This window comes from Staurois parvus, unplaced genomic scaffold (assembly GCF_062004578.1).
Source record: "Staurois parvus isolate SC_StPar_1 unplaced genomic scaffold, SC_StPar_1.0 ptg000921l, whole genome shotgun sequence".
Taxonomy (NCBI): Eukaryota; Metazoa; Chordata; class Amphibia; order Anura; family Ranidae; genus Staurois; species Staurois parvus.
In genome coordinates this window covers 197-26,170 of record NW_028318717.1, presented here as the reverse complement: position 1 = coordinate 26,170, position 25,974 = coordinate 197, and the positions used below count along the sequence as shown (strand labels likewise).

Genomic DNA, 25,974 nt, shown 5'->3' with positions numbered 1-25,974 from the left:
TAAGTGCTTCATCATTGGTGACGGTGGAAGGAATAGTACCACATCTTTGGTGTCAGAGTTAGGACACTAGTGATGAAGCACTTCTCCTTCCAGCTCGGACACCAAAGATGTGGTACTATTCCTTTCACTGACACCAAAGATGAGGTACTATTCCTTTCACTGACACTAGCAATGGGGCACTATTCCTTCCACCGACACCAATGATGAAGCACTAATCTTCCACTGGCACCATGATGGGACATTATTCTTCTCAAGGACATCATTGATAGGGCACTATTCTTTTACCATTTTCTACTACCACTGGTCGCAGTCCAGCCCTCCCTCAAGTCTACAGGGCAAAAAACTGTCCCTTTGTTTAGAATGTTTGGAGACCCCCAATCTATTTTCCCCCAGATAAATAATATCACTCCTCAAGGAACCCCTACTAAAAATTCATGGGGAAGAATGAACCCTGCACAGGCACCAAAAAAGATCATTGGTGTCATGTTGTTGGCCCTGGAACTACCGATGGGAGGTCAGTTGGCCATAGCTCAAGGAACCCACAACAGCTTACGGAGAAGCCCTGGTTTAGAATGGCTGCCAGTTCTGGGGACATCAGGGGTGTCCAGTGAACACAGCAGTTGATACAAACAGGAAAGCAGAGAGAGAGGGTAGAGATAATGGGCTGAGATCTCTGTTTCTCATACAAAAAAGCAGGAAAGAGAAAACCCCTGCGGTGGTACTCTTGTTTGATGCTGAAAAGGCATTCGATAGAGTAGATTGGGGATATATGATGGACACATTGGAAGTATTGGGGATAGGACATAGAATGAGAGAATGGATAAGGAAATTATATAATCAACCCTCTGCAGCAATCATGGTTAACAGGGAATTATCAGAGTATTTTGGGATGCTAAATGGAACAAGACAAGGATGCCCTCTGTCTCCACTTCTATATGTTTTGTCACTGGAATCTCTAGTGGCTACAATAAAGGAATAATACAGATATAAAGGGAATATGGATAGGAGACAGAGCATAACGTGGCAGCTTATACAGATGATATGCTGTTTTATGTGGGAAATACAATAACATAGCCAAAATTAATGAGATCACTAAAAGAGTATGGGGAGATATCAAATCTAAAAATGAATCCAACAAAAACAGAAATTTTGAACATAAATCTTCCAAATAGAGAGAAAAATAGGTTACAGATAGAATTTCCCTTTGTTTGGAGAGAAAAAGAATTGAAATATCTAGGAATAAAATTAACTGTATCCTCCAAGAACTTGTATAAATTGAATAATATCCTATTGTTAAATGAGATCAGGGATGAATTAAGGAAATTAGGAGGGGGAACCTCGTCATGGATAGGTCGTATAAATCTGTTAAAAATGGTGATCGTTCCAAAAATATTATATAAAATTAAAACAAAAAAACAAACAAACAGGAAAGCAGGCAGAGAAGGACACAATGAGGAGAATGGCAGCGATGAAGTTGGGGACAAAGGCTGACTGGAGAGCCTGATCCAATCCACCACAGAGGTGGTCACATGCCCACTGCTGGTCCAATTACACCAGATTTACATTGCACATGGAATCCCCTTTAAGAGCCGTCCAACCCCGGTCATCACTCTGCTCTCAGGTTTACATTTTTCAAACAGATCTCCAGCATGGAACACTCTGATTGGGTACATAGATTTTATTTTAGAACAATGAATAAAAAGGTGGAATATTCACATTGCACACAAGCGCATTATGAAGCTTCATTTCAGCAAAATTTCCAGAAAGAAAAAAAAAAACACACAAAAAAGGTGCAAACTAATGTACATATCTCTCACATTCTCCAGCCTGGGCCATTACAGGGGACTACAAGCCTAAAAAGGGAAATAAAGAGGGCCGGGGCACTGTGAAAAAGCTGCTTAGAAAGAAGAGAACACAGCAAGCTTATTGTACTGGTAAGAACTGCTCACCCAGGGCTGACACTTCAGTTATAGGTGGAGCTAAATGTGCTGCATTCCCAACCGACGTCTTTCATTCTGCAGATACTCTTAGTGGTGACACCCCCCCATTAATAAACACTGACTGGCCTAACAGCGCCAGGTCCAGGGGTCAAATGTACAATCCAAACACACACATTCCTGCATTAAAAATGGCGGTATGTGTATGAGTGGGTGCTACAGCGACCGTCGGCTGGAACCGAACAGAACCAGCGAGGGAGAATGTCACCAAAACACCGAGGATCCAATATGGGGCCAAACGTTTTAATGAACGATCACATAGGTACAGCAAGGCAACGTTTCGGAGTCTCGCAGGACCCCTTCATCAGGCATGTGACACACTCTAATGTCCCCTCCCCCATAGTCCCATCAGTCTCTGTACCAGAGGAGCTTACACTCTAATGTCCCCTCCCCCATAGTCACATCAGTCTCTGTACCAGAGGAGCTTACGCTCTAATGTCCCCTCCCCCACAGTCACATCAGTCTGTACCAGAGGAGCTTACACTCTAATGTCCCCTCCCCCCACAGTCACATCAGTCTGTACCAGAGGAGCTTACACTCTAATGTCCCCTCCCCCCACAGTCACATCAGTCTATGTATCAGAGGAGGTTAGTGTTCTCTGTACAGCGCTGCGGTATATGTCATTGCTATATACATATATAATAATAATAGTGTGTGACTGTACCAGAGGAGCTTACACTCTAATGTCCCCTCCCCCACAGAGACTGATGTGACTGTGGGGGAGGGGACATTAGAGTGTAAGCTCCTCTGTACAGAGACCGATGTGACCGTGAGGGAGGGGACATTAGAGTGTAAGCTCCTCTGGTGCAGAGGGGGGAGGGGACATTAGAGCGTAAGCTCCTCTGGTACAGAGACTGATGGGACTGTGGGGGAGGGGACATTAGAGGGTAAGCTCCTCTGGTACAGAGACTGATGGGACTGCGGGGGAGGGGACATTAGAGTGTAAGCTCCTCTGTACAGAGACTGATGTGACTGTGGGGGGAGGGGACATTAGAGTGTAAGCACCTCTGGTACAGAGACTGATGGGACTGTGGGGGAGGGGACATTAGAGTGTAAGCTCCTCTGGTACAGAGACTGATGTGACTGTGGGGGGAGGGGACATTAGAGTGTAAGCACCTCTGGTACAGAGACTGATGTGACTGTGGGGGGAGGGGACATTAGTGTGGCTACTATACAGCAGGCAGATGCTTGGCATGGGAACCAGAAGACTGTGGCAACCACTGTAGTAGTTGAAGTTACAATGATCTACAGCTTCCATAGATATATATCTATACTTACATCGGTCCAAGGTGTCTAAATGTACCTATGCCATAAGATTCACCTGTGCCAAGCACATTTGGCCACCTTGGACCTGTGGCTACTATACAGCAGGGCAGATGTTTGGCATGAGATCCACAAGATGGTGACTACCACTGTAGTAGTTGAAATGACGACAATGGTCTCTACAGCTTCCATAGGTATGGCATACGTATATTCTTACATCGGTCCAAGGTGGCCAAATGTGCTTGGCACAGGTGGATCTTATGGCATAGGTACATTTGGACACCTTGGACCGATGTAAGTATAGATATGCCATACCTATGGAAGCTGTAGATCGTTGTAATTTCAACTACTACAGTGGTAGCCAGTCTTCTGGATCCCATACCAAGCATCGGCCCTGCCGTATAGTAGCCATAGGGGGTCATTTGCTTGGCACAGGTGGATTTTATAGCATGGGTAAACGACCCCCTGTGGCTACTATACAGCAGGGCAGATGCTTGGTATGGGATCCAGAAGACGGTGGCAACCACTGTAGTAGTTGAAATTACAACGATCTACAGCTTCCATAGGTATGGCATATCTATACTTACATCGGTCCAAGGTGGCCAAATGTACCTATGCTGTAAGATCCACCTGTGCCAAGCAAACAACCCACTGTGGCTACTATGCAGCAGGGCAGATGTTGGCATGGGATACACAAGATGGTGGCAACCACTGTAGTAGTGGAAATTACCACATTGTTCTACAGCTTCCATAGGTTTGGCATGAGTAGATCCTTACATCGGTCCAAGGTGGCCAAATGTACCTATGTTATAAGTTACACCTGTGTCAAGCGAGCGACCCACTGTGGCTACTATGTAGCAGGGCAGATGCTTGGCATGTGATCCACAAGATGGCGGCAAGCACTGTAGTAGTAGAAATTACTACAATGGTCTACAGCTTCCATAGGTTTGGCATGAGTAGATCCTTACATCGGTCCAAGGTGGCCAAATGTACCTATTCTATCAGATCCACCTGTGTCAAGCGAGCGACCCACTGTGGCTACTAAGCAGCAGGGCAGATGCTTGGCATGTGATCCACAAGATGGTGGCAAGCACTCTAGTAGTGGAAATTACTACAATGGTCTACAGCTTCCATAGGTATGGCATGAATATATCCTTACATTGGTCCAAGGTGGCCAAATGTACCTATGCTATAAAATCCATACCTGGAGTCTAGCTTTAATTCCTTACCACCAGCTAGCACTGGCCCTTTAAAGGGGTCTAAAGCCTGGAGGTCGGCAGATGGGGATGGGGCGCTGATCATGTGATTGGTCTAGATTATGACCAAGTCTAGCAAATACCACACATCCGGAACCTTGCACTTGATTTAAGTCAGTGGCTCAAAGTACTGAAGGGGGAGGAATAGCCCAACAGCCAGGAAACTAGCATCCGAAATTAAAGAGGCTCTAGCTAGCCAGTGTGGTCACATGGCCAGAGCGGAGCAATGAACACTGGCCTTTGCAAGCAATAAACAGCTTAACAGCCTCCAGTACATTTTGGTGAAATTTTAAAATGCCAGATTGGTATACCAGCTGGAAGGGTGCTGGAATAGGGGATCAGATGAGATTCATACTCCGAGGACTGGAGAGGGAGAGGAGGATGTTGTGCGTTAGTTCACCTTTTCACAAAAAAATAAAAAGGTGAACTGACCTTTTAAGGACTTGGGCTGGACATACAACCTGAGGTGCCTTAAGTGCTGTTGGCAGCTTGAGGAATTTGGGCCGTCACGTGTTGGAGCAGAAGCAATCCTGGAGGTCAGCAGAACCTGAGGGACATTCAAGAGTTGGCTCCACAGAACAGATGACATTGCTGGAAGGGAGGAGCAGAGAATCTGCAGCGAAGGAAGGTTGGCATCAACAGGAAATAAGGGACATTCAAGAGTTAGTTTCACAGAGCCGATGACTTTGTTGGACGGGAAGCAGAGACAACCCACAGCAAGGAAAGGTTGGCGTCAACAAGATGAGAGACATTGATGAGTTAGTTCCACAGAACTGATGACTTTGCTGGATGGGAGGAGGAGAGACAATCCTCAGCAAGGGAAGGTTGGCGTCAACAAGATATGAGGGACATTCATGAGTTAGTTCCACAGAACTGATGACTTTGCTGGATGGGAGGAGAGACAATCCTCAGCAAGGGAAGGTTGGCGTCAACAAGATATGAGGGACATTCATGAGTTAGTTCCACAGAACTGATGACTTTGTTGGATGGGAGGAGGAGAGACAATCTGCAGCTAGAGAAGGTTGGCGTCAACAAGATATGAGGGACATTCATGAGTTCGTTCCACAGAACTGATGACTTTGTTGGATGGGAGGAGGAGAGACAACCCACAGCAAGGGAAGGTTGGCGTCAACAAGATATGAGGGACATTCATGAGTTAGTTCCACAGAACTGATGACTTTGCTGGATGGGAGGAGGAGAGATAATCTGCAGCTAGAGAAGGTTGGCGTTAACAAGATGAGACACATTCATGAGTTAGTTCCACAGAACTGATGACTTTGCTGGATGGGAGGGGGAGAGACAATCCTCAGCAAGGGAAGGTTGGTGTCAACAAGATATGAGGGACATTCATGCGTTCGTTCCACAGAACTGATGACTCTGTTGGACGGAAGGAGCAGAGGCAATCCACAGTGAAGGAAGGTTGGCATCAACAGGATATGAAGGACATCCAAGAGTTAGTTCCACAGAATAGATGACTTTGTTGGGACGGCTGTCTTTTAAATGGTGAAAACACTGCAGCCAGAAGCAGATGGCAACATTACACTGGTGCTAATCCAGGACATGTCAAACCCAACAATGGACTTCTCCCTCCAAGGTACTATGGGGCTTTGAGAGGAAATGATGGCCTTTCTCCTACCATCGGGGAATTGTGAAGGGCTCAAAAGCAGGGTTTGTGAACCAAAATTCCATGCAACCCTTGGTTTCCTCCAGAGTTAACAAGGGCTTCCTAGAGAAAGGAGTAATTTTTTCCTCTCAGATTGGTTCCAACTGACATCATCATCTTTTTCGCTATCTGTAAGGATGTAATTCTTCCCAATGACCACAGATGTAAGGAACGAAAAAAAAAACAAACCTCTCGAGACTCCGTGAGGTCATCACTGAATCCTAGCTCTTTATTTGATCAAGTTTGGAGGGAAAGGGCAGTAGGCGCCTGTAAACATCACAGCACCCTGCCTTAGATCTTCTTTTCAAACGTGTTCTATAAAAGAACACAACTCCAACATCCCTTTAGACAGGCATGCTCCTCTCTGCTGGCCACTAGGTACCTGAAAGACTTCTGCGGTGCAATCTGCTGATCAGTTACTCACCATTACACTCATGTAATCAAGCAACTGATGAGCAGATTTTACAGTTGAAGTCTACAGAACACCAAAGCAACTGATCATCAGATCGCGCAGCTAAAGTCTACAGAACCCCAAGCAACTGATCATCAGATCGTGCAGCTAAAGTCTACAGAACCCCAAGCAACTGATCATCAGATCGCGCAGCTAAAGTCTACAGAACCCCAAGCAACTGATCATCAAATTGCGCAGCTAAAGTCTACAGAACCCCAAGCAACTGATCATCAGATCACGCAGCTAAAATCTACAGAACCCCAAGCAACTGATCATCAGATCGCGCAGCTAAAGTCTACAGAACCCCAAGCAACTGATCATCAGATTGCGCAGCTAAAGTCTACAGAACCCAGGGGCCATAAGGAAAGCTCATGCACTTCTTACAGGGAGCCGGGGCTGTGTGCTTTCATAAAGTGCTCTGGAAAAAGCTGTACAGTGACGGACGCCAGCCCTTAAGATCGCTTCCACACATGACACAGACTAAAAAATGATTGACAGCAGAGAAAACCAACAGCTATGAGAGATTGACCAAGGAAGTTTGTGTTAAAATGGATAATGTTCAATTACCAAGATGACCTGCACCAAAAAAAAAAAAAAAAAAGTAAGGCTGGAGTTCAGCTTTAAATGTGGCCATGTAACAAACCTCAAACTAAAAAGAAAAAAAAAAAGAAAAAGAAAAACAATGTTTCGATTAAGTTCTCTATCAGGCCGAGTGTGCGGGAAAAGTTTTCATGATTCTTGCTGGCACACAGCCAAAATCTCCCACACCCCTATCATGGCCCAGCCCCCCCCCCATACACATCAATGACAGCTTCCGTTTATGCACGATTCAAGAATAAATCTGTCCATGACCTGGCAGGCCGGTCTCCTCCAACTTCTGTACCTAGGGCGGGCAAGTCGGCTGTCCCAGCATTCCCTGCGTCGTAACAGGACGATCTTTTCGTTGACACACACACACAAGCGGACGATCGAAGTAACAACGGCTATACAAGCACAGGGGACGAGCCCGCTTGGCGGAGGATGGATATATGTTTAATAAATAGAAAAAAAAAAAAAAAAAAAAGCTAAATTACATCGCCACGGCAATAAGGCACTAAAAGAGATTAGCTTCATATCCTGCAAACAAAAAAATAAAAACTGCCCTGCAAATGACAAATACAAAAAATAACAGGCGAGCGTGATACATAGGCAACGATTCCCGAATTCCCACGGCGTATCACTCTTTTAGATCGGAAAACAAAAAAAAAAAGGTAATGATTTAAAAAGGACTCCCAGGCCGGGTCAGCGAGATTGTCCGGGAATTCGGTGCCTCTTATACACAGCGAGTCTACCTGCACAAAGCATCGATGATTCTTGGGTAAGCTGCCGCAGAGAGAGCGCGAGGACGTGTGATTAGTGACGTCACCGCGGGGGGAGACGTTGGAGTATAGCAGTCCGGAAAGTTTAAAGCTGCGCGCCTTCCAAATTAAAAAAAAGAATTGAGTCCTTACTTGTTCCGGGATTGCTTCCGCTCAAAGAACTGCAACAAACAGACAAAACAAAAAACACAATTTCAGTTGCAGTCAATAAATATGGTCCAATAACACGGAAGAGTCTAAATGTCCGCCCCCCCAGCGTGTATTGCTCCACCCACCACCTGGACCCTTACCTTTTTCAGATGTCTTCAAGGATCGGCTTTTATTTGGCCTTTCCTGGTTCCCCCCCTTCTCCATCCAGGAAAGCAGGCGGCGCTCTGTCTGATTGGCTGCAGCTTCTAATGCACATTGTGAGCTCACAGTGTGCAGAGAAATCAGAGGAAGTTGTTTCAGCCAAGGAGAGGAGCCGCTACACCTGTGCAAGACTGAAGGGGAGGAGCCGCTAACACCTGTGCAAGATTGCAGGGGAGGAGCCGGTACACCTGTGCAAGACTGAAGGGGCGGAGCCGCTACACCTGAGCAAGACTGAAGGGGAGGAGCCTGTACACCTGTGCAGGACTGAAGGGGAGGAGCTGCTACACCTGTGCAAGATTGCAGGGGAGGAGCCGCCACACCTGTGCAAGACTGAAGGGGAGGAGCCGCCACACCTGTGCAAGACTGAAGGGGAGGAGCCGATACACCTGTGCAAGACTGAAAGGAAGGGGCTAGAGGTCACCTTAAATTGTCTTTGACACCTAGACAAAACAAGCAGTTACCCATGCAGTGTGGGCACAGCCACACTGTACGGGGGGGGGGGGGGTCCTATTGCCCTGTTGTAGCAATGATTTCCTGTGGTCTTGTGTAATGTATCTCCAGTTTATAACCATCTCCAACAACTCCTATAGCATGTTCACAGTGAAAATTTCCTGTATAATGCCTGCAGTCTCTGACCGTCTCCTGTATCATGCCTGCAGTCTCTGACCGTCTCCTGTATCATGCCTGCAGTCTCTGACCGTCTCCCGTATCATGCCTGCAGTCTCTGACCGTCTCCCGTATCATGCCTGCAGTCTCTGACCATCTCTCGTATCATGTCTGCAGTCTCTGACCATCTCCTGTATCAAGGCAGCAGTCTCTGACCATCTCCTGTACCATGCCTGCAGTCTCAGACCATCTCCTGTACCATGTCTGCAGTCTCTGACCATCTCTTGTACTAAGTACATGAGATGGTCAGAGACTGCGGACATAGTACAAGAGATGGTCAGAGACTGCGGACATAGTACAAGAGATGGTCAGAGACTGCAGGCATGGTACAGGAGATGGTCAGAGACTGCAGACATACTACAGGAGATGGTCAGAGACTGCGGACATACTACAGGAGATGGTCAGAGACTGCGGACATAGTACATGAGATGGTCAGAGACTGCGGACATAGTACATGAGATGGTCAGAGACTGCGGACATAGTACAAGAGATGGTCAGAGACTGCGGACATAGTACAAGAGATGGTCAGAGACTGCAGGCATGGTACAGGAGATGGTCAGAGACTGCAGACATACTACAGGAGATGGTCAGAGACTGCGGACATACTACAGGAGATGGTCAGAGACTGCGGACATAGTACATGAGATGGTCAGAGACTGCGGACAATGTCCGCAGTCTCTGACCATCTCCTGTAGTATGTCCGCAGTCTCTGACCATCTCCTGTAGTATGTCTGCAGTCTCTGACCATCTCCTGTAGTGTGTCCGCAGTCTCTGACCATCTCATGTACTGTGTCCGCAGTCTCTGACCATCTCATGTACTGTGTCCGCAGTCTCTGACCATCTCATGTACTGTGTCCGCAGTCTCTGGTCATCTCATGTACTATGTCCGCAGTCTCTGGTCATCTCATGTACTATGTCCGCAGTCTCTGATCATCTCCTGTACAATGTCCGCAGTCTCTGACCATCTCATGTACTATGTCTGCAGTCTCTGGTCATCCCCTGTACTGTGTCTGCAGTCTCTGACCATCTCATGTACTATGTACGCACTCTCTGACCATCTCCTGTACTATGTCCGCAGTCTCTGACCATCTCATGTACTATGTCCGCAGTCTCTGACCATCTCCTGTACTATGTTTGCTTTGATCTCCCTGTATGGATAGGTTTACACAGGCAGCCGTCCCCATTATCCTCTGAAAAGGCAATGTGCCATGGATTGCTTTTCACAGGGTGGAGGAGTATCTACTTTCAGGAGGCGATTTCGCTGCCCTCCCCCCTTTTTTTTCCTTCATTGAACACCCCACACCTGCCATGGGCTGTAGGAAAAAAAAAAAAAATCGCCCGATTCCCCCATTAACACTGTCAATCCCAATGGGGGGGGGGGGATCCCTCCCGCAGCCAAACCAGCTGAGATTTGATCCCTCTATGGCCGGCTTTATTCTGGCCGCTGACAGTAGAAACGGTTTGATTTGAACGTCAGTTTTGTGAATATTCCAATAATAACTATAAGGAGGGAAAAGGGAACATCAGAGGCTCTATGTGAAAACACAGCACACCAATCACCCCCCCGCCCCTCCCCCCGTGCATCACCACCCTCCACCATTACCTGGGGGTCTGCTGCCAGCGTCACCTGAGGAAATGGAAAGCCAGTAAGCGAACAAAAAACTACAGAGCGACAATCCACAGCTATGACCTGAAGATCCGCACATCATGCAGTACTGGGGGTGTCTGAGTCAATGTGGGATTTGCACTCTGTGATGCTGTGTGCGGCCCTCCTGACTAAGCAGTGCAAGCACGGGCAACCTCTGGCCTCAGATATCATACACTATCTACAATATGCGTTCGTGACAGATGGGGCCCGTCAATGTTTTGCTTAAAAACAGTATGTGTAGCTTTCTTCAATATTTTTTTTTCTACTATTCAAAAAAAAAAAAAACTAAAACAAAAAACAAGAGATGAAAAAAGAAAAACAAAACAAAAAAAAAAAAAAAAGACAAAAAACACACAAAAAAACAATCGATAAAAACAAAACGAAAAAAAAACAAGAAAAAACAAAAGACCAAAAAAACAAAACAAAAACGAGAAAAAAAAAAGACAAAAAAAAGCAAAAGACAAAAAAAGACAAAAACAAAAAGACAAAAAAACCCCAAAAAGACAAAAACAAAAAAACCCCTTAAAATCGATTTCTTCCACTCCATTCATGGATATGGGAATGCAGAATATTTGGGTTATACTGCCACCCTCAGGAGGCTGAGATAGTGGCAAGAGTTGTTAGCCAGCCCCCGCATGACTACATGCTGACCGCAATACGTACGTAAATGTTGCGGCTGGCAGGTGGTTTACCGGGGTTATGGCTGAAGGTATTTTTTTTTTTCCCAGCCGATGACGGCTTGCTCACGGGATCGCTTTCTCTAGCGTCGGGATGTCCCGCCGTTTGCCAGTGTTGCTCGTGCTTACCGTGTCAACTGGTGCACCTGAGAACCGACTCGAAGGTGCAGCAGAATGCTAATAGAAACTCTATGGCTTTGGAGGACCGCGGCTGGGGCCACGAGGACACGTCCGGGGCTGGGGGTCACGAGGACACGTCCGGGGCTGGGGGTCACGAGGACACGTCCGGGGCTGGGGGTCACGAGGACACGTCCGGGGCTGGGGGTCACGAGGACACGTCCGGGGCTGGGGGTCACGTCTGGGGCTGGGGTCACGTCCGAGGCGGATGTAAACAATTTTTTGTTTTTTTTTCATATAAACCTTTTTTTTTTTGATCTTCGAGTGGATAACCCTACTCTACCCAGCATGCCCCAGTTTTGTGAGTGAGCAGTATACAGGGTGGAGGGGCCCAGGTGCCTCAATGGAGTTGAAGGAATAGATCTTAAAAAGTACACAAGTTGGGATGTCCAAAAGCAATTCATCCGAGCAACAGCCACTGATGGATTTAAAAATATGAGCACAACCAGAAGTACCAATGGCTCCAAATATGAATGTACCAATGGGACCAATGAATCCGAACCAAATGGAATTAATGCCCCAGAGGATCAACCTGATACTCAGAACAGGACAGTAGAGATCACCGGCAAGGGGAATGGATCCAAGGAACACATTGGTACCAATGCTCATTGAATCTGAACCGAATGCCCCAGAGGATCAAGCTGATGCTCAGACCAGGACAGTAGAGATCACCGGAAAGGGGAATGGATCCAAGGAACACATTGGTACCAATGACCATTGAATCTGAACCGAATGCCCCAGAGGATCAAGCTGATGCTCAGACCAGGACAGTAGAGATCACCGGCAAGGGAATGGATCCAAGGAACACATTGGTACCAATGACCATTGAATCTGAACCGAATGCCCCAGAGGATCAAGCTGATGCTCAGACCAGGACAGTAGAGATCACCGGCCAGGGGAATGGATCCAAGGAACACATTGGTACCATTGAATCTGAACCGAATGCCCCAGAGGACCAAACTGATGCTCAGACCAGGACAGTAGAGATCACCGGCAAGGGGAATGGATCCAAGGAACACATTGGTACCATTGAATCTGAACCGAATGCCCCAGAGGACCAAACTGATGCTCAGACCAGGACAGTAGAGATCACCGGCAAGGGGAATGGATCCAAGGAACACATTGGTACCAATGACCATTGAATCTGAACCGAATGCCCCAGAGGATCAAGCTGATGCTCAGACCAGGACAGTAGAGATCACCGGCAAGGGGAATGGATCCAAGGAACACATTGGTACCAATGACCATTGAATCTGAACCGACTGCCCCAGAGGATCAAGCTGATGCTCAGACCAGGACAGTAGAGATCACCGGCAAAGGGAATGGCTCCAAGGAACACAGAGACCGCATCAGCAGTGAGCCAAAACGACCGCCCAAACAAGGTGGAACATCATAACTACCCGACTAAGAATAGACCAACAACTGGATGTGGTCACCCAAAAAAAAAAAAAAAAAGACATTAGAAACCTATCGAGGACAAAAAGCAGGCTGGAAAAAAAAAAGGTCACCAGAACCAGCCCATCTAAGTGAAAATGCCCAAGCTTTACCGTTCCGACCTTTAGAAGCAGGTGAGGAAGGTTCCAAGTACAGAATGCGATTACCTGGCCAGTCAACCAATCTTGTAAAGAGATATTCAAAGGGTGAGAAAGGGATCCCAAAGGGATAGCCAAATGACCCCAGGCATTGAGAGCAACCCAAAGGGCACCTGGGAGGGTGCAGAGAAGCACTCAATGGTAGGCAGGAATGACGACAAATAGCCACCCAGGACTAATGTATATCAGAAGGCGTAAGGATGAGCAGACCCATCCAACGCCAACACAAGGCGGTGTTGCTGAGGACCTGCCTGCTTAATCTAGAACATGGTGCTGAAGGCCTCCTGGCCTGCCTGATCCATTGAAGCGTCCACAGCTGAGGGGCAAGGGGCAGGCGCCTTAATTATTTACTTTATCAAGGCCAGACCAAGGAAGGAATCTTGAGAAGTTTCCTCAGGAGGAATGCAGATTAGCCACTGAAGAAGGACCTTCTTTTAGCTGGTAAGGTCCCATGAAGACCTCTGGACGTACCCCATCCTCAGCAGAGAGTATTTGCAGCAGATTTCAGCAAGTGCTGTCTGCAGGCAATTCAGGGGAAGACAGGGCCTTCCATCGATGGTGCCTTGCAGAAGATGAGGGGCAACGAGGTGCGGATACCTCTCTCCATGAAATGGAGACTACTAGTTGAACAGGGGCTGGAGGCAACAAGCAGTCCAACATCAGACCGCGCAGTTCAAATTAACACCCTTAATGACGTCCAGCAGTGTCCAAGTCACATGCCTGATGGAGTGGCCCTGTGCGGCCCGAAACGTTGCACTTTGTGTGCTGTGATGCAATTGTTTCAACGAACGTTTGGACGGTGTTTCCTTGGTGTGCTGGCAAAACAGGCCTCAACCCTCAGCTCACCCAACCTGTCACAGAGAGAATTCCTGAACCTTTACAAAGATGAAGATCTTGCATCACGTCAGAGATGTCCAACAGAGTCCAAACCAAGGGAGCCAGTCACAGCGGGATCACTCCACAAAAAAGGCACAGCAAGTGCCCCCTGCAGAAAAATGGAGTCCTTGCAGGATGGAGGAATGGGGATGAAGCCAACCTATTACTCCTGGGAAATGGAGGATTCATATCAAGGACCCCTCATGGGAAACAAGGGGGAGGAAAGAGAACGTCAACTAGGGAAGGAGAGGCAATGTTAAGGAGGGTAATCGCTCAGCACCCTACAATGTCCTAAAGGGGAAAAGAGGAATTTTCCGATAGTCAAGAAAGGAGCCACTGACCCATAAAGTGTAGAATTTATTAGTGAAGATCTGAGCTGAACAGCCTCGCCCGTTGGTGGCTGATAATTCCAACAATGGACACCTGTGAGGCCCCATTCAGCAGCTTGCAGGAGTTGGGTCCATTAAAAGAGATCTGGCTGCAAGAGTCCACAAAGCTGACCATCTTAAGTCAGGGGTCTCCACACTTTCTAAACAAAGGGCCAGTTCAATATCCTTCAGTCTTTAGGGGGCCTGACTGACCGGTGTGAGTAGAAAATGCCCGATCACTGGTGTCAGTGGGAGGAATAGTGCCCCATCACTGGTGTCAGTGGGAGAAATAGTGCCCCATCATTGGTGTCAGTGGGAGGAATAGTGCCCCATCATTGGTGTCAGTGGGAGGAATAGTGCCCCATCATTGGTGTCAGGTGGAGGAATAGTGCCCCATCATTGGTGTCAGGTGGAGGAATAGTGCCCCATCATTGGTGTCAGGTGGAGGAATAGTGCCCCATCACTGGTGTCAGGTGGAGGAATAGTGCCCCATCATTGGTGTCAGGTGGAGGAATAGTGTCCCATCATTGGTGTCAGGTGGAGGAATAGTGTCCCATCATTGGTGTCAGGTGGAGGAATAGTGCCCCATCATTGGTGTCAGGTGGAGGAATAGTGCCCCATCATTGGTGTCAGGTGGAGGAATAGTGCCCCATCATTGGTGTCAGTGGGAGGAATAGTGCCCCATCAATGGTGTCAGTGGGAGGAATAGTGCCCCATCATTGGTGTCAGTGGGAGGAATAGTGCCCCATCATTGGTGTCAGGTGGAGGAATAGTGCCCCATCATTGGTGCCAGGTGGAGGAATAGTGCCCCATCATTGGTGTCAGGTGGAGGAATAGTGCCCCATCATTGGTGTCAGGTGGAGGAATAGTGCCCCATCATTGGTGTCAGGTGGAGGAATAGTGCCCCATCATTGGTGTCAGGTGGAGGAATAGTGCCCCATCATTGGTGTCAGGTGGAGGAATAGTGTCCCATCATTGGTGTCAGGTGGAGGAATAGTGTCCCATCATTGGTGTCAGGTGGAGGAATAGTGTCCCATCATTGGTGTCAGGTGGAGGAATAGTGTCCCATCATTGGTGTCAGGTGGAGGAATAGTGTCCCATCATTGGTGTCAGGTGGAGGAATAGTGTCCCATCATTGGTGTCAGGTGGAGGAATAGTGCCCCATCATTGGTGTCAGGTGGAGGAATAGTGCCCCATCATTGGTGTCAGTGGGAGGAATAGTGCCCCATCAATGGTGTCAGTGGGAGGAATAGTGCCCCATCATTGGTGTCAGTGGGAGGAATAGTGCCCCATCATTGGTGTCAGGTGGAGGAATAGTGCCCCATCATTGGTGCCAGGTGGAGGAATAGTGCCCCATCATTGGTGTCAGGTGGAGGAATAGTGCCCCATCATTGGTGTCAGGTGGAGGAATAGTGCCCCATCATTGGTGTCAGGTGGAGGAATAGTGCCCCATCATTGGAATCCGGTGGAGGAATAGTGCCCCATCATTGGAGTCCGGTGGAGGAATAGTGCCCCATCATTGGTGTCAGTGGGAGGAATAGTGTCCCATCATTGGTATTAGTGGGAGGAATAGTGTCCCATCATTGGTATCAGTGGGAGGAATAGTGCCCCATCATTGGTATTAGTGGGAGGAATAGTGCCCCATCATTGGTATCAGTGGGAGGAATAGTGCCCCATCATTGGTATCAGTGGGGGGAATAGTGCCACATCATTGGTGTCAGTGGGAGGAATAGTGCCCCATCATTGGTGTCAGTGGGAGGAATAGTGCCCCATCATTGGTGTCAGTGGGAGGAATAGTGTCCCATCATTGGTGTCAGTGGGAGGAATAGTGCCCCATCATTGGTGTCAGTGGGAGGAATAGTGCACCATCATTGGTGTCAGTGGGAGGAATAGTGCCCCATCATTGGTATCAGTGGGAGGAATAGTGCCCCATCATTGGTGTCAGTGGGAGGAATAGTGTCCCATCATTGGTGTCAGTGGGAGGAATAGTGCCCCATCATTGGTATCAGTGGGAGGAATAGTGCCCCATCATTGGTGTCAGTGGGAGGAATAGTGCCCCATCATTGGTATCAAGCGGAGGAATATTGTCATATCCAGGGCCATAGTTTGGAGACCCCTGATCTAAGTGTGCCATAATGGGGATGCCAAAAAAACTGGGTCCAAAAGTGGACAAATGGTTCAGTGCTTCGAGCTACAAGTGCCTATGAAGGCCACTGTGGGGTCAGGACATTTCTAGGGAGGGGAGTAGTAGAAACTGGTCCCAGCTGACTCTAAAATCAGAGGATTCCCCCGGGAAGGGGAATAAGTGCCTTGTACGACGAGGGGATCCGCATTCTCTGAGGAAACAGAAAGGGAAGATGTCCCTCAAAGGGTAAACAGAACTCTCAATGGTGTCCCACACGTGTAGCCAGACATGTAGCCACACATGCCCTATGCATTTCCAGACATCAGTCCCAAGGCTCCAACCGCTCCATAAAGATGGGGGGCCTACCCCGGAGGTAGTACAGAAGATACGACACAACCCCCTGTATATCTAAAGTCAACTGCTGGAGACTGCAGTGACCAAAAACTGCCTCTCCCAATATAGACTGCTAGGATGACAAATATGAAAGAGGCTGCAGGTCCGGTTTGATTTACGGGCTCAGGAGGGTCAGAGACCGACTCTGCTGGAGATGGCGCTGGAGTGCACTTGGAGACTGTCTGCAGAATGCTCCTGTAACAGGGCCCAAACGGCCCCCAGGTGATGACAACCTTATAAAACAATAAGGGTCCCAGGTTTCAGATTACAGGCGTAGGTTCCATCTGGGGACAATGGGGGCAAACACACCCAGGACCACCAGGAGAGTATGGGCTGAAGTCACCCATGGCATCTTTGGGAGAAAATGTTGTGCTGTGTACCAGTAAGTAACAGAGCCCAATGTGATGTAGGCCTCTCTCAAACCAGAGCAGCTGCTGCTGTGGCCCAACCGACCTTCAGAGACCGCAGCTCTGCCTCAGCTCTGGACCTGGAAAGGGCTTTGGGCTTAACTACACGGTCCACAATGCAGAGCTTGGTTACCAAAGATCACATTCAAGGGTAGACCTGCAAATCCAGTCCAGCAGCTACAATGTGATGTAGGCCTCTCTCAAACCAGAGCAGCTGGTGCTGTGGCCCAACCGACCTTCAGAGGGAGCAGTTCTGCCCCAGCTCTGGACCTGGAAAGGGCTTCGGGCTTAACTACATGGTCCACAATGCAGAGCCTGGTTACCAAAGATCACATTCAAGGGTAGACCTGCAAATCCAGTCCAGCAGCTACAATGTGATGTAGGCCTCTCTCAAACCAGAGCAGCTGGTGCTGTGGCCCAACCGACCTTCAGAGGGAGCAGTTCTGCCCCAGCTCTGGACCTGGAAAGGGCTTCGGGCTTAACTACATGGTCCACAATGCAGAGCTTGGTTACCAAAGATCACATTCAAAAGTAGACCTGCAAATCCAGTCCAGCAGCTACAATGTGATGTAGGCTTCTCTCAAACCAGAGCAGCTGGTGCTGTGGCCCAACCGACCTTCAGAGGGAGCAGTTCTGCCCCAGCTCTGGACCTGGAAAGGGCTTCGGGCTTAACTACATGGTCCACAATGCAGAGCTTGGTTACCAAAGATCACATTCAAAAGTAGACCTGCAAATCCAGTCCAGCAGCTACAATGTGATGTAGGCCTCTCTCGAACCAGAGCAGCTGGTGCTGTGGCCCAACCGACCTTCAGAGGGAGCAGTTCTGCCCCAGCTCTGGACCTGGAAAGGGCTTCAGGCTTAACTACGTGGTCCACAATGCAGAGCTTGGTTACCAAAGATCACATTCAAAAGTAGACCTGCAAATCCAGTCCAGCAGCTACAATGTGATGTAGGCCTCTCTCGAACCAGAGCAGCTGGTGCTTTGGCCCAACCGACCTTCAGAGACAGCAGCTCTGGACCTGGAAAGGGCTTCGGGCCTAACTACACGGTCCACAATGCAGAGCCTGGTTACCAAAGATCACATTCAAGGGTAGACTTGCAAATCCAGTCCAGCAAGTCCAGGCGTGGCCTCCAAAGCTGGTGCTGAGGAAATGATAGTTTGGATAGTAAAGTCTAGCTCAAGCTGTGAGTGAGGAACCCTGGCTGAAGACACTGAGAAGAAAAAAGCTTTTGACTGGAGTTCCACTTTAAAAACAAGCAGAGATAAGGGATACGGTTGGTCCTACGGAGGGCTACTGGAGCCATTAGTAATCTGGTGTCACCCCAAAAACGCATCCTGAAAAAATTTATCCATGCGATGTGGCTTTTGGCCAATATTTATGTGCCTGAATACCGTGAATATGAACTCCCATTCCTGCAGACGCCACCGATCAACACGCATCTACATGGGAGTACCCACCTTGCTGGTTTTCTTGGGAGACTTGGCTGTGGACGCTCCGGGTGATTTTCTGCCCGGTGATTTGCGGACTGAGAGTCGTGGGGACTTGCTGGCGCCGCTGGCAGATCCTCGCCCCTGGGGGGTACTTTTAGGAGTGGATTTTTTGTTAAGACCCCTCTTCAGTAAAGAAGAGCCCAGCTTCTTGGGGGTGTTCAGGATGTTGAAGTTGATGGTCTGACGCCGGGAGGGCTGCGGTGGGAGAGAACAAAGGCGGTCAAAGCACTGGACACTGGAAAGGGTTCATACTAGACACACACCCTACATACATACATACACATATCTACATACACACATATATACCTACATACATACAGTTGTGACCAAAATTATTCAACCCCCACTGAAATTGAGTGTTTTGGCCAGTTTGACATTGCTTTTGATCATTCAGTCATCTTGCTTACATTTACATTAAAGAGGTACTTGTAGGTCAGACAAATATAACATAACAGTTATAATGAAATAACCACAAATGTCTTTTCTGTGCTCACAGCATTATCAGTTTTATTCAACCCCCAAGTGACATTCAATCTTAGTACTTAGTACAGCATCCTTTTACAGTTTATAACAGCTTTTAAACGTGAAGCATAGCTTGACACAAGTGTCTTGCAGCGATCTACGGGTATCTTCGCCCATTCTTCATGGGCAAAGGCCTCAGTTCAGTCACATTCTTAGGCTTGCGCACTGCAACTGCTTTCTTTAAGTCCCACCAGAGGTTCTCAATCGGATTTAAGTCTGGTGACTGCGATGGCCACTCCAAAATGTTCCAGCCTTTCCTCTGCAACCATGCTCTAGTGGACTTGGAGGTATGCTTGGGATCATTGTCCTGTTGAAAGGTCCAACGTCTCCCAAGCCTCAGGTGTGTGACGGACTGCATCACGTTTCCATCCAATATCTCCTGGTACTGAAGAGAATTCATGGTACCTTGCACACGCTGAAGCTTCCCTGTACCTGCAGAAGCAAAACAGCCCCAAAGCATGATTGACCCTCCACCATGCTTCACAGTAGGCAAGGTGTTCTTTTCATCATAGGCCTTGTTCTTCCTCCTCCAAACATAGCGTTGATCCATGGGCCCAAACAGTTCTAATTTTGTTTCATCAGTCCACAGAACACTATCCACAACTTTTGTGGTTTGTCCACATGGCTTTTGGCATACTGCAGTCGACTCTTCTTATTCTTTGGAGACAGCAAGGGGGTACGCCTGGGAGTTCTGGCACGGAGGCCTTCATTACGCAGTGTGCGTCTTATTGTCTGGGCTGAAACTTCTGTACCCACATCTGACAAATCTTTTCTCAGTTCCTCAGCAGTCACACGGGGACTTCTCTCCACTCTACGCTTCAGGTAGCGCACAGCAGTCGAAGTCAGCATCTTCTTTCTGCCACGACCAGGTAGCGTTTCAACAGTGCCCTTTGCCTTGAATTTGCGAATGATGCTTCCTAAGGTGTCTCTTGGTATGTTTAACATCTTTGCAATCTTCTTATAGCCATTGCCCTTCCTGTGAAGAGAAATCACCTCTTCTCTTGTCTTCCTGGACCATTCTCTTGCCTTCACCATGTTTGTAACCACACCAGTAAATGTCTAGAAGGAGCTGAGTATCACAGTCATTTTAAAGCTGCCTAATTGGTGCTTATTATGCTTGATTGCTGCTCGGTGACATCCACAGGTGTTTTCAATACCTGATGGAAAGCACCTGTATGAACCTCTGTTCTTCAGAGTGGTAGTCTTTAAGGGGTTGAATAATTGTGGCAATGAAGAAACCACATAAGAACCATTTACTACTGTATTACATAAACAATTGATGTCATTTTAGTTGCATTTGGGTAGTTACAACGTCCTTGTAGGATTTGATTCTGAATACAATTCCAAATGTACACTATTAGTCCCTAAACCCCTTTACAGCATTGGGGGTTGAATAATTTTGGTCACAACTGTACATACATAGATGGGCCTACAGAGGTTGTGCTCGACAATGATGATCTGAAGAACCACCAACACCAACCTTTCCTTCAGTTTTTAATAATAAAAGGAATGCGCTAATCATAAATAAAGTGTCAAATAATTCCAAACAAAAAATATAAAATATATGAAATAATAATCCAAAGATAAATAATGTCCACAAATCTTGTATAAAGTCCAACCACCATAAAGTGATAAACAATGTTGCAATCTCGTACAAACAATAAACGCCCGTGAGGACGTCGAATGACGAAACGCGTAGGGTGGAGCTTAATCGCTCTGGTGAGTTTATTTAATTCATTCGGTGGTGGATTTTATTCACGGTGTTTATGGTTTGTACAAGATTGCAACATTGTTTATCACTTTATGGTGGTTGGACTTTATACAAGATTTGGGGGCGGAGAAGTATAAGAGGGGGGCACGTATAGAGGGGGGGCACGTATAGAGGGGGGTGGTGGTGGTACGTATAAGGAGGGGGTGGTTGTAAGCATAAGAGGGGGTGTGTTAAGTATAAGGGGTAAATGGTAAGTATATGAGGGGGGGGGGGCTAATTATAAGGGATGTATAAGGGGGAGTGATAAGTATAAATGGGGGGTGGTGGTAAGTATAAGGAGGGGTGGCAAGTATAAGGGGGGTGGTAAGTATAATGGTGGGTGTGGTAAGTATAGGGGGGGGTGCAGCAAGTATAAGGGGGGGTGCAGCAAGTATAAGGAGGGGTGGCAAGTATAAGGGGGGATGGCAAGTATAAGGGGGGTGGTAAGTATAATGGTGGGTGTGGTAAGTATAGGGGGGGTGTAGCAAGTATAAGGGGGGTGCAGCAAGTATAAGGGGGGGTGCAGCAAGTATAAGGGGGGGTGCAGCAAGTATAAGGGGGGGTGCAGCAAGTATAAGGAGGGGTGGCAAGTATAAGGGGGATGGCAAGTATAAGGGGGGTGGTAAGTATAATGGTGGGTGTGGTAAGTATAGGGGGGGGTGTAGCAAGTATAAGGGGGGGTGTAGCAAGTATAAGGGGGGGTGCAGCAAGTATAAGGGGGGGTGCAGCAAGTATAAGGGGGGGTGCAGCAAGTATAAGGGGGGGTGCAGCAAGTATAAGGGGGGGTGCAGCAAGTATAAGGGGGGTGCAGCAAGTATAAGGGGGGTGCAGCAAGTATAAGGGGGGGTGCAGCAAGTATAAGGGGGGGTGCAGCAAGTATAAGGAGGGGTGGCAAGTATAAGGGGGATGGCAAGTATAAGGGGGGTGGTAAGTATAATGGTGGGTGTGGTAAGTATAGGGGGGGTGTAGCAAGTATAAGGGGGGGTGCAGCAAGTATAAGGGGGGTGCAGCAAGTATAAGGGGGGGTGCAGCAAGTATAAGGGGGGGGGGTGCAGCAAGTATAAGGGGGGGTGCAGCAAGTATAAGGGGGGGTGCAGCAAGTATAAGGGGGGGTGCAGCAAGTATAAGGGGGGTGCAGCAAGTATAAGGGGGGTGCAGCAAGTATAAGGGGGGTGTAGCAAGTATAAGGGGGGTGTAGCAAGTATAAGGGGGGTGTAGCAAGTATAAGGGGGGTGTAGCAAGTATAAGGGGGGGTGTAGCAAGTATAAGGGGGGGTGTAGCAAGTATAAGGGGGGGATGTAGCAAGTATAAGGGGGGATGTAGCAAGTATAAGGGGGGTGCAGCAAGTATAAGGGGGGTGCAGAAAGTATAAGGGGGGGTGCAGCAAGTATAAGGGGGGGTGTAGCAAGTATAAGGGGGGTGTAGCAAGTATAAGGGGGGGGGGGGGGGTAGCAAGTATAAGGGGGGTAGCAAGTATAAGGGGGGGGGGGTAGCAAGTATAAGGGGGGGGGGGTAGCAAGTATAAGGGGGGGGGTAGCAAGTATAAGGGGGGGTGCAGCAAGTATAAGGGGGTGCAGCAAGTATAAGGGGGGGTGCAGCAAGTATAAGGAGGGGTGGCAAGTATAAGGGGGATGGCAAGTATAAGGGGGTGGTAAGTATAATGGTGGGTGTGGTAAGTATAGGGGGGGGTGTAGCAAGTATAAGGGGGGGTGCAGCAAGTATAAGGGGGGGTGCAGCAAGTATAAGGGGGGGTGCAGCAAGTATAAGGGGGGTGCAGCAAGTATAAGGGGGGTGCAGCAAGTATAAGGGGGGTGTAGCAAGTATAAGGGGGGTGTAGCAAGTATAAGGGGGGTGTAGCAAGTATAAGGGGGGTGTAGCAAGTATAAGGGGGGGTGTAGCAAGTATAAGGGGGGATGTAGCAAGTATAAGGGGGGTGCAGCAAGTATAAGGGGGGGTGCAGCAAGTATAAGGGGGGGTGCAGCAAGTATAAGGGGGGGTGTAGCAAGTATAAGGGGGTGTAGCAAGTATAAGGGGGGGGGGTAGCAAGTATAAGGGGGGTAGCAAGTATAAGGGGGGGGGGTAGCAAGTATAAGGGGGGTAGCAAGTATAAGGGGGGGGGGGTAGCAAGTATAAGGGGGGGGGTAGCAAGTATAAGGGGGGGGGTAGCAAGTATAAGGGGGGGTGTAGCAAGTATAAGGGGGGGTGTAGCAAGTATAAGGGGGGGTGTAGCAAGTATAAGGGGGGTGTAGCAAGTATAAGGGGGGTGTAGCAAGTATAAGGGGGGGTGTAGCAAGTATAAGGGGGGGTGTAGCAAGTATAAGGGGGGTGCAGCAAGTATAAGGGGGGGTGTAGCAAGTATAAGGGGGGTGTAGCAAGTATAAGGGGGGCAGTAGCAAGTATAAGGGGGGGTGTAGCAAGTATAAGGGGGGGTGCAGCAAGTATAAGGGGGGGTGCAGCAAGTAATAAGGGGGTGTAGCAAGTATAAGGGGGGTGTAGCAAGTATAAGGGGGGTGTAGCAAGTATAAGGGGGGTGTAGCAAGTATAAGGGGGGGGGGGTAGCAAGTATAAGGGGGGGTAGCAAGTATAAGGGGGGGGTAGCAAGTATAAGGGGGGGGTAGCAAGTATAAGGGGGGGTGCAGCAAGTATAAGGGGGGGTGCAGCAAGTATAAGGGGGGGTGCAGCAAGTATAAGGGGGGGTGTAGCAAGTATAAGGGTGGTGTAGCAAGTATAAGGGGGGTGTAGCAAGTATAAGGGGGGGGGTAGCAAGTATAAGGGGGGGGGTAGCAAGTATAAGGGGGGGGTAGCAAGTATAAGGGGGGGTGCAAGTATAAGGGGGGGGTAGCAAGTATAAGGGGGGGGTAGCAAGTATAAGGGGGGGGTAGCAAGTATAAGGGGGGGGTAGCAAGTATAAGGGGGGGGGTAGCAAGTATAAGGGGGGGGGGGTAGCAAGTATAAGGGGGGGGGTAGCAAGTATAAGGGGGGGGGTAGCAAGTATAAGGGGGGTGTAGCAAGTATAAGGGGGGTGGCAAGTATATGGGGGGGGGGGGTGTAAGTATAAGGGGGTGTAGCAAGTATAAGGGGGGGGGGAGTGTAGCAAGTATAAGGGGGGGTGGGAATGGGGGGAGCATATTACTACCCAATCATTTGTGGCTTTACTGAGAGGAGTGCATTAGAGGTGAGACATATTTCGGTTTTAGAACTGCTGTCATGTTAGGATCAGTGTGCGTTAGGCTTGGCTCACATTACTGCATTGCTGCAAAGTGGGGCACCACAAAGTGTCGTTTCGCAGCAGTGCCATTCATTCTAACGCACCACCATACTGATGGGGGTGCGGTGCAGAAAAAGGTGCAGGTCCGGTTTTCGGGCCGCTGAAGCACGTCATAGGCAGAAAAAGGAAACGACAGTTACGCTGTGCATCAAGCCAGTCTACCCACTAACTGTGCTTTCTGGTCATGTGACCGCTGTGACAGCCAATCGCAGCGGTCACATGATCATAAGCCCCGCCTCCCAGCATTAGAAACCCCTTAAAGGGCCGGCGTTGAGGGATAAAATACAGTCATACAAGGCCCAAACCCGCCCAGGACCCATTCGGGGGATCGGAGTCTCTCGCCCAACGCATCACGATGCGCAATCTGTGTCGGGTCACCTGCTGGCTGGCGATCGCTTTCCTTTCTGCTGTGGAAATTTTGCGTGTCTCCGGCTTGTCTTTTGGAGTCATCGGACGCGGAAAACAACTCGCTGACTTCTTGGCCTAGAAAGAAGAGGAAACGCGATACGTCAAACATTTCACTGCGAGGGTGGCACCGAGTCCAACAACAGAAGGAGCCGACCCGGGAATTCGGCACAGGGATGGTGGGAACCCCTCATAATGGGCACAGCGGGCGTACAGACCCGGGAACTCGACACAGGGATGGTGGGAACCCCTCATAATGGGCACAGCGGGCGTACAGACCCGGGAACTCGGCACAGGGATGGTGGGAACCCCCATAATGGGCACAGCGGGCGAACAGACCCGGGAGCTCGGCACAGGGATGGTGGGAACCCCTCATAATGGGTACAGCGGGTGTACAGACCCGGGAACTCGGCACAGATAAGGGGTTCCCACCATCCAATGGGCACAGCGGGTGTACAGACCCGGGAACTCGGCACAGGGATGGTGGGAACCGCTCATAATGGGTACAGCGGGCGTACAGACCCGGGAACTCAGCACAGGGATGGTGGGAACCCCTCATAATGGGCACAGCGGGCGTACAGACCCGGGAACTCAGCACAGGGATGGTGGGAACCCCTCATAATGGGTACAGCGGGCCGTACAGACCCGGGAACTCAGCACAGGGATGGTGGGAACCCCTCATAATGGGCACAGCGGGCGTACAGACCCGGGAACTCGGCACAGGGATGGTGGGAACCCCTCATAATGGGCACAGCGGGCGTACAGACCCGGTAACTCGGCACAGGGATGGTGGGAACCCCTCATAATGGACACGGCGGGTATGTAGTTACCTCTGGGGTATCTGGCCCATAATGAGTCTCTTCTGACACCCTCTTCATCTGCTGTCGGGTGGCTATTCCCCCTGCTGAAGAATGCTCCGACCCGTGGAAGATAGGGTCGCCCTCCGGGTGTTGGGTGGGGGCTCGTGGATCTGGATCTGAGAGGGCAGCAGCGTGGCCCGTCGTAATGTCTCTTTAGGGTCTCCTGTCTTCATCTCCTCATCGGTGATGGTGGACGATAAAATGGACGGCTGCGGGATAAAAAGAAACGGAAATGTTATATTCGACCTCCAGACTCCAGACGAATTCTCGGGGTTCATCCAGCTCTAGACGACAGGTGAGCGCTGAATAAATGAGGATCAAATGATAAAATTTAAAAGCACAACTAAAAAGTGATATTCAATACCAAACACGCAGATGAGCGGCATGGGAGCGAGCGCGACGGGTGCCC

The 25,974-nt window shown here is 49.0% G+C and overlaps 1 protein-coding gene across 1 annotated transcript; it reads right to left on the bottom strand.

The window, feature by feature from the left end:
- Positions 1-7,640: 7,640 nt before the first annotated feature.
- Positions 7,641-25,771, bottom strand: LOC149442017 (nuclear mitotic apparatus protein 1-like). Its single transcript, XM_089656620.1, has 4 exons — positions 25,536-25,771; positions 24,679-24,783; positions 18,728-18,955; positions 7,641-8,149 (listed from the first exon to the last, which is right to left on the bottom strand). The coding sequence occupies exons 1-4, from the start codon at positions 25,581-25,583 to the stop codon at positions 8,117-8,119; spliced, it is 414 nt and encodes a 137-aa protein (XP_089512746.1). The 5' UTR covers positions 25,584-25,771; the 3' UTR covers positions 7,641-8,116.
- Between the last annotated feature and the right edge of the window lie 203 nt (positions 25,772-25,974).

What these genes read in the sequence shown, in the direction of transcription:
- LOC149442017 (XM_089656620.1), bottom strand. Translation starts at nt 25,583, where the DNA reads ATGAAGAGGGTGTCAGAAGAGACTCATTATGGGCCAGATACCCCAGAG. An exon ending in AAGCGATCGCCAGCCAGCAG is followed by an intron (nt 18,956 to 24,678) that starts GTGACCCGACAC and finishes CTCCCACCGCAG; the next exon opens with CCCTCCCGGCGTCAGACCAT. An exon ending in CTCCCAAGAAAACCAGCAAG is followed by an intron (nt 8,150 to 18,727) that starts GTGGGTACTCCC and finishes TGTTTGTTGCAG; the next exon opens with TTCTTTGAGCGGAAGCAATC.